Here is a 12,036-nt window from a genome sequence, read left to right on the forward strand (position 1 = left end):
ATACATATAAGGGAATGAAATAGGTATCATAAAATTATATGGATACCAAAATAAATTAGGTACTAACAATAAAATATCAATAATATTCGCAAAGACAAAGATTCTTGACGAGGTGGTCTGGCATTTGCTCTATTTTCACGATATCCATCAGTTTTTTTATCTCTTCTTCTATATCTGGACTCACCGGCCCAACCTGCCTCGCTGTTCGCAACATCAGTCTTGCTTTATCCTTTTGCCTGTCGTACATCGCCATTAAAGCCAGCATTGCCCACCCGTCTGCCAGCAAAGGTTCCACGTTCACGGCAGCGGCTATCCAACGTTCAGCGCGAAATTCGTCACCCAACCAACAGTAAATTCGGCCAATCAGCAGAGCTGTGTAAGGCGAAGGCGTCGCCTTGTGAGCACGAGCTACCCTCTGCAGAGCCATAGCAGGATCATCCCTGAAACTCGATAATCCTGCTGTATACAACAGCGAAGAGCAGAGCGCAGATCCAGCCTTTTCAGCACCCCGCAGTGCAAGTTCACATTCGTGATCCCAATTTCGAATTCGAGTCAAACACGTTGCTCGCATTTGAGACATAATAGGAGCAGGCCCGAATTTAATTATTCCATCCATGGTCATTTCTAAGGCAGAGTCTAGCTCGCGCCTCAGAAGAAGTGAGGCTGCGCGTAAATAATACACATCAAGTGTAATCATAGATTTAAGTTGCGTACTGCCGCGGCTTGCACAGCCCTCCTCCACGCAATGTAAGAGTCTTTCAGAAAATTTGTAGCATCGAAGACAGAGGAAAAATGCAGCAGCAAGCATCATGGGGTTATCAGGTCCTATAACTGCAGGCAACCAATATATTTCTTCCTCTCCGCTTGTTTCAGTCCATCGCTCTAAAATCTTATCCCAGTCCATAGGTAAAGAAAAAGCTTTTCTCATTTTCTTTGCAGCTACAAATGCGGCGTAAATATTCCCATTGTGATGATGGAAAGCATGCAGTGCTGCCCACCCAATAGCATTTGCCGTACCATCAGAATAATCACCCTTTACAGCAATACGTAGGGCTGCACCCGCTATATCTGCGCCATCACCTTCTTGATTAAATTCTAACCCGCCAAAAATCCAAAGTAAGTATCTATTCCTATTCTGAATCCTCAAAGCTTCGAGTAAGTAATTTTTTGCATCAAGATCGTTACGATCTTCTAAGCAACGTAAAGCCTTGGCAATTAACGATCTTGGGTGATTTCCCGCCACTTTTAAATTAGACTGAATGTGTCTGTCAGCTATTCTTGTATCTCCGGCAATTCGACATCTCGATGCAGCCACCTTATCAGGAAGTCGAGGTGGTGGTGGTTGAGGAGCAAAAGATGCCGTGACTGCACGCCTGCTTGCAGAGTGTTGTCGCATCACTGTTTCCTGCCAGTCTAAATAGGAACATTCTCCCGGGGGGAAGCTTTTGAGCATGGATCTAACACGCATTAGCAAACGATTTGCAGCAGTTCGTTTAATTCCTTGATTCATTGAAACAATACCCTTACAAGCCAATCCGAGGAGTTCTTTGTGCACAGCTAGAGCACCACCTTCTACTCTTATGTTATTTACATCGACAATAGCCTGAACCGGTACAATTTCTGAATCTGTATGTTCACTCGCGATGTCAGGGTTTTCAGGTGGGGGAAACCCCATTGTTTCGAAGAGAGTTTCTAATTTTGTTTTAGGAACCAAAGGCTCTGTTAAATCAAATCTTATAACTACATAAGCAGGGTGATCAAACTCATCCACAACATTGTCAGCATCGGCACGGGCACTGGCTTTTGCACTTGTAGGGGGAAGGTCCAATAGTGCACCGATATTGTCAGGGGTATTAGTTTCGTTAAAAAGCAACAACTTGGAACAAACTGTAACTCCCATCTGGCCTGGTTCTAACAACACTCGTGCGTCAACTAACCCCATATAGCGTCCCCGAACGTCAGTTTTGCCACCTCTTCCCACTCCAGCGACTTCAATCATAAAAGGGGTAGCGAGTCGTTGCTGAAGCAACTCAGCGTCTACTAACACACGTTGCATAGCGTTCCAGTAGCAAGCACGACAGGTTTTTTTGTCCCTAGGCGTTAGGTCATCGGGGATAAACTTGTCGTCATTGATGACGTTCATTGCCGTATTGGCCGCGTAACCGGCTGTACTGACCTCTGCAAATACAATCTTTTGGGCACTAGGGTTACTTAGAGACATTTTGAAATTTATAGCTTTAGGTGTGTGTATATCATTTAAACCTATGGCACTCAAGTATACTGTACCGTCCTTTGGTACAGGTAAACAATGCGCTGACATCATAGTGAGGACTAGTGGGACCAGACCAAGTTCTTGCTTGTCTGGCGACACGGCATGAACATTTACCCAACAGTTGGTTAATTCTCCTGATTGTATTAAAACTAATTGAGATGCAACTATTACTTCCGTCTCTCCTATTAAAAGTGGAAATAAATCTACACTTGCTCCAGCACGGTTTTCAGGATGGGTAAAAGGATCTGGATCTTTCGAAGCTTTTCCTCCTGATCCACGCAGCAACAAGACTAGAGGTGAGCATGTGATCATCGTTTGAGTATGTGCATCATTCAGAATCATGGGAAGGGATGAAGATTCCAAAACCGCCTTATCATTCCACTTTCCTTCTAGTACAACGAGTCCATTAAAAATAGCCAATAGAGTTAGTTCTCCTGAACCAGGTGGGGTACCTTCTAGAACCAAAGATAGGCTCATGCAATGTGTCGACATAACACTTTCGTTGGTATTGGTTTCTAATGTATAACTGAGCATGTCAGCAGTTGTTGGAGATACAGTTTTAGATGGAGATGTTTTGCTTTTGCGAGTCATCTTGTTTATTAAAAGGGTTTTATTATCAGAAGTTTTATGACTACTACAACAAATACTCCGGACTTATAAATGTCGCTGGAATTATTTGAAATCTATAATACGTTTGTTTTAATCGTCACGTAACCGTCCAACAAAATTGACACTACCCCTGACAGTAAAGAGTATTATTCCAGATGCATCACTGCCACATCACTGCAATTATATGACAATATTATGTTAGCACCTGCACCTATCATGTACCAGCCATGCTCAGCTATGCCACTTGACCCTATTTTTAGAACTAGACTATGATTTATATTTCTTTATTCACACGAAGCTACAGAACACAAAACATAGCTGTTTATTATTTTTATAAGAAATATTTTTCGCAATGTGGTTTCAGAACGTGAATTGAGCTCTCAAAAACGTCGTTTTGACAGTAAGGTGATACGACACGACAATAGAGTGCGTTCCATGACCGCGTGAGACACATGAGACTTAAGTGACTGGATCTCACATTTTAAAATATGAGATTAGAAAGAGAGATTCGAAACGGTGTGTTCTGCACCGTAAAGAGTTTTGCAGCTGATTTTTTGACGTTTGGTTAGAAGTGGAACTGCTGTTTTAGTTTGTGTTTTAATGTAAATATTTTTTTAGCGAAAATATCGTAAAATGATATAAAATGTACACATTACTACATGGATTTTACAAATACCTGGTTCAAAAGGACGAATACTGTGTTTTAATATTAGGACTGGATAATGCAGGCAAAACGGTAAACATTCTCATATCACATGAAACAAAAACTTGTAATGTTCTTTAAAATTTTCAGTGATAATAAAATGTTTTTTTATTCATTCAGACGTACCTGGAGGCAACAAAAACAAAATTTACTAAGAAATATAAAGCAATGAACCCCAATAGGATAACTACAACAGTTGGATTAAATATAGGTAAAATAGATGTTGATGGAGTGAGACTTAACTTCTGGGACCTTGGCGGGCAGCAAGAGCTGCAGTCTCTTTGGGACAAGGTAATGCTCATACTCACATAATACAAACTCTTAAGATAATAGTCATATGTATCTGCAATTGAAAAAAAAACTGTATGATACAACATGTTTACGTGATTATGTGTCTAGACATGTGATCCTCTATATCGTCGTCTTAGAATGAAAACCTCGGAAATGTATTTTTTCTCAATATTTTTTTATTGCATTTCTTGGAAGATAATAGTAAAAAATATCTAATACTAATCCTTTTCCTGAAAAGTTATCTCTTGCACTAACAAGGTTTTCACTCTAAGGCGTTGATATCCTACCTCTTTATTAATAATATTAAAGTAACAATAACAAACTTTCTCATAATTTCAGTACTATGCAGAGTGCCATGCGGTCATTTACATAGTAGACTCGTCTGACAGAGAACGGGTTTCGGAATCAAAAGAGACCTTTGGTTAGTATATTCCTTCTATTAAAGAGCTAAGTAACAAAAAAAATCGAGTAAGGGTAAGATAACAGTCTATGAACACTATAAGGCGTCGTCCTAATTGGCAGCGATCGCACGATGGCGCAATGCGTTTTTCATCTCACAATCTCACTTGCGAGGTTCAAATAGGACACTCTGATGAAATCTGTATGTTTGAACTCATCGAACGACGAGAACGCATCGTGTCATCGTACAATCGCTGTCAATTAGGACGACGTCTTAGATGAAAAACGCATCGCGCCATCGCGCGATCGCTGCCAATTAGGACGACCCCTAACAGTCTATGACAGTATAAGTCAGGGTAAGATAAACATTACTTTTTTATTTTAAAACTCTGTTTAAAAGAAATCTATTGCTATGCATACAACAATCAATGTAAATACTCTCATAACAGTAGCATAATCATTATTTTAAGCAGAAGTAATCAAAATAATTTGATCAATATGTATGCATTTGTGTAAAAAGTCCTATCAAGATAGTTTAGTTAAGTTCCTACCTATACGGAGTATAGACCCTTCATTTAAGTTCATCTAGTTTTACCCACGTCCCTTAACTAATTCCTGCTCCCGATAAATTACAGCTTACGAGACTCCTAAATAAAGTTCGATTACTCCCTAACAAAGCCACAAACTCATAATTCCTCTTTTTAATATTAGTACAAATGATCCTTCCATAAAAAAAGATCATTTTATTATGTTATAGAAAGAAGCATAATAATCAGTCAGTAGACTTCTTAGCTATCATAAGTTTACTTGAGAAAACATTTATTGAGTCATGATAAAATCTAATCTAAACATTCCAAATAAAACAAATTAAAACTGTGTAATTTTTATTTATTATCTTTTGGCAATTAAAAAAAAATGTGTACAATTGCATCATCATTAATCAACGTTTTCTTTCATTCTCCACTTCTTTGTTGGACAAAGGTCCAACAAAGCACACAATTCTTTAAAAATATCCTAAAAACTGTTTGTATTCTATGTTTCAGACAGGATGATAGCATCAGAACACTTATCAGGTGTCCCGCTCCTGGTACTAGCCAACAAACAAGACATTCCAGACTGCATGGGAGTTCACACGGTGAAGCCCATCTTCAATCAGAACGCACACCTTATTGGTGCGAGGGACATTATGCTTATGGCCATATCTGCACTTACTGGGTACATATCTCCCCATAATAATTTAAGTTATAAGTTCCAGTATATAATTATACTTATAATATCCTACATACATCTGATGACTGCTTCAGACTTAGTAAGACATAATTTAGCTATCCTTATATTTAGAATTTATTTTGCAAATGTAGCCAGTACATGGTTAGTAAAATAAACAGAGAAAGGGCTTATAAATTGCCAGCTAGTTTAAAAAATTTGGCTTGTTTGTTCGAAGGAAATAACGTCGCGATAGTGAAAATAAAATAAAAAACACTATAGTACTATAGGTAATGTAAATTTCAGAGAAGCAAAAGTGGATCTTTCAGAATTTTGAACTAAAACTTTACAAGCATTTAGCTAATGAGAAGACAATCATATAGACATTTATTGAACATTGAAAGTGATTGATCATATTTACTGTGTTAATGACGACATGTAGATTGAATTGCTTAGGGGCTACGTACACCTGCGTAAATAAATAATACTTATCTATCTCTGTTGACTTTGGGTAAATTCGCAAAGTGCAGTTTAGCTTGTTTATTTTAGACTATAGAAATATGTATAGGTCCATATTTGTCTGGCATAACTAAACCGGTACTCATCACAGTTTTGTCATGTGCTTCCTATTCCGACAACTGATAATTTTAGCCTAAAATAGAAATCAATGTGTATTTAAACCGAATGTTATTTATATAAGATTATTTAAGAATACTTTTAATTGTGCGATTCTGAAGACAACCCTAAGTACTTGGCCTAACCGGTTCTAATATATTTCTTTATTAATACAAAAAAATATGATGATATATTTTACAAAAAAATCAACCACAATAAATAATGTAAACTTTATCCTCCTAATGATTGCATATTATAATGAAATAATTATAATATAATTGAGAGCACTCATTGCATATTAACTGATAAAAGCTAGTTCTTTAAAAGTATTTTTGTAATTACAAATGAGGTTTTTTTGCTCCAAATTAACTAATGAAAGTGTGTAATTACATATTTATTTTTAAGGCAATTTCCAAAGAACTGGAATTTCAAGCTTATTTAATTTTAATTGTGTTAACCTATTTGCGCATTCCTTTACAGAGATGGAGTAGACGAGGGCATCAGATGGCTAGTGGACTGTATAAAAAGAAACAGCGTCGAACGTCCCGCGCGCAACCACGACGACAACTTATAAAGGCGGCACCTACACCCGGTGCATGTATTATATGTCTTACGCCCGACCGAACGACACTACCGATACAATGAATAATAATTAGTTTTCCTATTAAGATAATGATGTGACTCGTACGGCCCATTGTTTTGTACATACAGTATTGACATTTAAGAATAAAACATTACTAGAACTGGTGCTGTATTGCTATCCTTTTTCAGTGATAAATTGTACCTTTGATAAGAGATACGTTGTGACTGGATATTTGAGGAGTACCTGCACCTGATAAAACACTTCTGATAACAGTACAGTTTGCACCGCCGTGGTATATTGTGGCATAGTTTGTGAAATGTTTTTATTAAAACAATTTTAGCACATTTTAAAAGTGTTGTTTTTAAATTTTAATTATGGCATATCCCATGTATGAAGTTGATTGGAGTGTATTGCCGCCAGAACAAAACAGAAGGTAGGTGGAAATTTGAGTGATATTGATTAACGCACAATCGTGATAGACCTGAAATCTGTTGCGTGATTTCAAGAGTGTAATGTAAACATGTCAATCGTGAACAGTAGCAAAAATGGAGCGCAGCGGAAATAGTTTTCAGTTTTCCAAAAAGTTTTCCACGTAGCGTTCGTTCAGGATTCTCATTTGTCAGTCTGTTTCATTCATTCTTATTTTTTATATGATTCATATGCAAGAAAAGTTTGAAAAATGTATTACTAAATTGTGTTTTTGTTTTACTTCTTATTTCAACGAAACTCTTAATTAATATCTAATCGAAATAAATTAAAGAAAGTTATTTGATCAAAAATTAAGCAAACGTCATGTGCGAGTCACGGCGGCCATGTTGAATTTCTTGCAACGCACCACGGAAATGTCAGCTGGCAATTGTAGTATTATTTCTTTGTAATTATTATAATAAAGGTGAAGTTTAGACAAAACATTTTTTCTGTGATATTAAGTGAACACAAAAATTAACAAATGCCACTTTTGTGTTTTAATTAGAAGTGAAAATATGACAGAAGTTAGTCAAAGGTGGCATGCGATTTCTCTTGCATTTCTATGGTTTGTGACGAAATAAAATGCTCGTAGTCCTAACTAAATACGTGTAAATTCCTTTTTAGTTCCTTACGTTATGATTTTAAGAGTATTCAAGTGATAGTTTTTGTATTAGAGTGGTTTTTCGTTAGACTGGTTTTTGACCTCCCGTTCTTACACCTGGCCCCGTGAAGTAAGATTACCTGTGTTCGTGAACCGCAAGAAACATCTGTTGTTATCTTTAAAGGATTGATATAAAGGACAAGATGAACGGCTCCGAATCCGGGTAAATTATAATATTGTTATTATTTTCCTTTGCAAATAGGTTAGTCTGGTGAATATTTATCTTCTGGGATTTCCTGATCAACTACACCTTGTTTAGATAGTGACCATTCAGATTCATACATGACAATATGATCTCTTACTATTTACTACTGAGTTCTTAGTAGTTCAAAGAAGTATTAAATTATATATTATTTGGTGCAAATTAAGATCTGAAATTTTTCATTCTGGCTTCAAAAATCTTAATATCATTGTTTATATATTGTTGCTATAAGTGGACTAAACTGAACACTATCACACACACAACACTATATATTTGTCCTGCATATCAATATCCCTTTGCTGCAATAATCGCCTGTTTTTTGTTGGCTATTAAAATAGAATGAGCATTACATGCTTAATTTTATATTTTAGTACTTTCCTGCTTCATAATAAATATCATTGATAAAATGAGCCCATGGCTGAAAAGGACTGTAGCATTTATCTAATTTTAATTTAGATTTATTTTTATTACAGTTACAGTATTCAAACTAAGCAGGTTCTACATTTGAATTTGGAATTTGCTCTCTTAACATAATAAATCTAGATAACCTTCTGGCTGTAATGATATAAATAAATACATAAATAGATTACTTTCTATTGACAAAAAATAGCGAACTAGAGCATAAAAACCAAAAAAAAAAAACAATTAAGAATTTAACCACATCATGATTATACAATGTGTATCATGCTACCTAACTTTAATATGGTCTGTATTTTATAAATTCAGACCATAGACTCTATAAAGTTCATAATACTATACCAGCCAGTATAAAAGGCATTGTTTAAGTAAACAAAGGTTTGATGGCATGTTACTTCATGCTGCAAAGGGCATGAGGTCATAGAGCCTATCTTTATTATTATAGGTTGACATTGCTTGATATGCCCTACTCGGCTTACCTTTTGTGGTAAAGGTAAATCTCAGAATGATTCGGCATAATCTTATCAAATGCATGATGAGTTACAAATTAGTCTAATCCGGTTTGATTATTGGCTGTAATGTTTGTTTACTATATCAAACAAATACTTGGAATACTTATGTGAATTTGGCTAGTTTCAAAGTCATCTTACCTCATTACATGCTCCAACCAAAATTATCTGCATCAGATCTACTATAAAAGATTAATTTGGAATGTTAATCAAAGTTAATCCTTGCTGTGGTTACTGAATAATAAAGTGTTACAGCACTAATTAGTAATCTGTGTACTTGAATTATGCTCATTGAAAGCCAATATTATAAGATAACCTTACCTTGTCTTGATATTTTATGATCAATTAACTATTTATGAACATATTGGTTTTCCTTTCGCGTTTCAGATTATGCTATTTACAGTTTGATGCTTTGATTTCTTAGTAAGATTCATATAAAATAAAGAAATATAATAACTGTAGAGCTTAAAATAATTTAATGCATAAGCTTTCATAATGAATAAACAAAGAAATAAATGCTATTTTATCAGACATTATATCAGTAGGCAGATTACATTATGATTCACAATACCAATTGGTAATTGATCCTAATTGATCACTTAAATGAAGTTATGGATTGTCAATCTGGAAATACACATATTAATTGGCAACATTGAACCAATGATAAGTGGGAGACATTATAGATTTTTGATGGAGATAACGAATGAGAAATCTAGTCATAATTAACAATGTGAAAAATAGTGAAACCACTGATTTATAAAACAGGAAAAGTAACCTGCAATCTTCCTCGATAACCAATTATTACTATTATTAACCATTGTTATGGCTGATTATGGTTTGGTTATCATTATAATTAGATGGTGCAGCTGGCTCCTAATTTATTATTCTTCACCTCTGAAGTAGGTTCATTGACTGCCAAAAGTCTGTACCACAAACTGGTTTTGCAAACTGGTTTTCTGTATTGAAATTAAGATTGTAAAGGATTCTAAAATGATCCTCAAAACCTTGCATTTTAATATGATAGCGAGATGAAAGTGTTAACAATACTTTTGCTTTTCATAACAAAAATTGAACTTAGTTACCCCAATTTTGCAATCATCAGTTAACTTCTATCTGATCAATAAATATAATGGGCAAAACATCAAACATGTTCTTCAAATAAAAGTTCGAATAATCAAGGAAATTGATATATGAAAAAAGTATTACTCTGTACCAACTATGTATATATTATTATTATGTATATTTATTGCAAATGGGGAAACATTAGTTGTACCTAATTAGGTCTAATTAATATTTGTGATCTAATTTTAGCCTTGTTTACAGGTTCAACCCGGCATTTAACATTGCCACCATCAAACAAGTGGTAAATGAAGCAATAGAGAGAGGTAAGCATAGGTCGGAATGAATGTTTTATAATTTTCATAGTTAAATAATTAGCCAGGAATATGAAATAACAGTAAAGACTCAATTTCATTGGTCGTTATCTCAGTCGTTATAAAGCATGCGGGGGGGGTCCGTACAGCCGTAGAACTTAAAACAAATATGCGACATTGATTACATGCGCGACTTATCTACTAATAAAATCCAATGTGGTCCTAAAGTTCTTATGGCATAAGTACGTGAACAGAACTCTCCCGAATCCCGCATGCGGGCTCTAACGACCAGTGTATATTATTCTAGAAATATGTTCTTTTGTATAAGAAGTTGGTTGTGAATTAGAATAGTTAGTAGTTATTAGAGTTTTCAAGTAGTTAGTTATTTACATCCATTCAAGGATTCACAGAAACGGCTAAAGGCCAAAAACTCTGCACTTTCTCCAAATTTTCCAGTGCACAATATATTATTTTAGAACTAAAGAAATATATTTCCCTGAATGGATATGAAATAAATAGTTTGTGAGCACAGAAAATTAGTTAGGTAGTTTTGAAACAAAATTGTCTTGCAAAAATCAGTACAAAACCAAATACTTAATATCTATTTGTAAGCATGACTGAATAGCATGGATAATATTATTTACTACTTTTTACATAACTTAGCCTTCTCACCTTGACTAATGTCGTATTTATTTATACTAATACATACTAACATTTAGTTTTCTAAGTTATAATATTTTCATACTATATTAAGTTGCGCTTACAGCTACTTACTAACCACTAGAATTCTCAGAATTATAGCCGAAATCGATATTCACATCTTATTAATAGCCATCAGTCTAGAAAATCGATCAGAAATTGTATATAGAAATAACAGATTGACCTTTGATAGGTTTTCATAAGGTTTTATTTGATTTGATTTAAATATTCTAGATTTCATTTTGTTCTCTAAAATTAGTTTTATTGGCAATGGCACAATAGTTCTTAATAAAGAGATGTTTCGTATTGACAATTAAATTGAAGTTAGATACGTTTTAATTCCTATTCGCCAAAGTTGCCGCTTCGCGATCGTTGTCAATTAATTGTACGTAACAACTCTATGCGCAAGACGCTTTCAAACAAGGATTTTCTGAAATTGAACGCGTAATGTTAACTTGGACGCTTATGATACGAAGTTACGCCTCTCAAGTTATGAAAGTTGCTCCTAAGTAAATTAAAAAGTCTGAAGCCACTGAAAGTTAAATTACTGCTTCATAGTTATATTACGTTTCATAATGAGATGGAGCGAAGTTTTTTTGCCGTTTAGGTTCTTCTTAAGACCTAATGACTGTCTCACCTCAGTCAATTTTAAGTTGAACGATAAAAATAATGACTTTCACAGAACCTTTTGACTTTTCGAACGCGTACTCCTCAAACGTATCACCCTTTACAGTCGCTTCGGCAATGATTCACCCATCATCATCATCACCTAGCATGTAAGATAACGCACTCAAACTAGCACTGATCAATGCTTTCTATGTGTGTGTGTCGTCCGTAACAGTCGCGCCGGTTTCAGTACGGATGCCGACTCCTACCCGACTTCGGGACCTCATCAGGCAAATTAGGGCCGCAAGAACAGCGGCCGAAGAAAGAAGTGTGGTGAACAAGGAGTGCGCTTATATACGGTCTACCTTCAGAGAAGAGGACAGCGTTTGGAGGTGAGTTTGATTTATGTCCTTAGTGCTGAAC

At 35.4% G+C, this 12,036-nt stretch overlaps 3 protein-coding genes across 5 annotated transcripts in view; 2 read left to right on the forward strand and 1 right to left on the reverse strand.

Moving 5' to 3' along the window:
- Positions 1-44: 44 nt before the first annotated feature.
- LOC124631404 lies at positions 45-2,863 on the reverse strand. The gene has a single exon (XM_047165779.1). The coding sequence runs from the start codon at positions 2,861-2,863 to the stop codon at positions 77-79; it is 2,787 nt and encodes a 928-aa protein (XP_047021735.1). The 3' UTR covers positions 45-76.
- A 522-nt stretch (positions 2,864-3,385) lies between these two features.
- On the forward strand, positions 3,386-7,030 carry LOC124631190 (ADP-ribosylation factor-related protein 1). Its single transcript, XM_047165421.1, has 5 exons — positions 3,386-3,617; positions 3,705-3,875; positions 4,215-4,296; positions 5,318-5,489; positions 6,576-7,030. The coding sequence occupies exons 1-5, from the start codon at positions 3,525-3,527 to the stop codon at positions 6,667-6,669; spliced, it is 612 nt and encodes a 203-aa protein (XP_047021377.1). The 5' UTR covers positions 3,386-3,524; the 3' UTR covers positions 6,670-7,030.
- LOC124631186 (AP-1 complex subunit gamma-1) overlaps positions 6,975-12,036 on the forward strand; it is a 33,711-nt gene continuing 28,649 nt past the window's right edge. Inside the window, exons 1-3 of one of the 3 annotated variants that reach the window (XM_047165414.1) lie at positions 6,975-7,111; positions 10,259-10,320; positions 11,864-12,005. In XM_047165414.1, coding sequence (XP_047021370.1) covers positions 7,053-7,111; positions 10,259-10,320; positions 11,864-12,005 — 263 coding nt within the window. In that variant the 5' untranslated portion in view covers positions 6,975-7,052. Of the gene's footprint in view, positions 7,112-7,438; positions 7,971-10,258; positions 10,321-11,848; positions 12,006-12,036 lie in introns of those variants that run through there. The other 2 variants (XM_047165415.1, XM_047165416.1) reach the window with 2 other exon arrangements.

This window comes from Helicoverpa zea, chromosome 6, assembly GCF_022581195.2.
Source record: "Helicoverpa zea isolate HzStark_Cry1AcR chromosome 6, ilHelZeax1.1, whole genome shotgun sequence".
Taxonomy (NCBI): domain Eukaryota; kingdom Metazoa; phylum Arthropoda; class Insecta; order Lepidoptera; family Noctuidae; genus Helicoverpa; species Helicoverpa zea.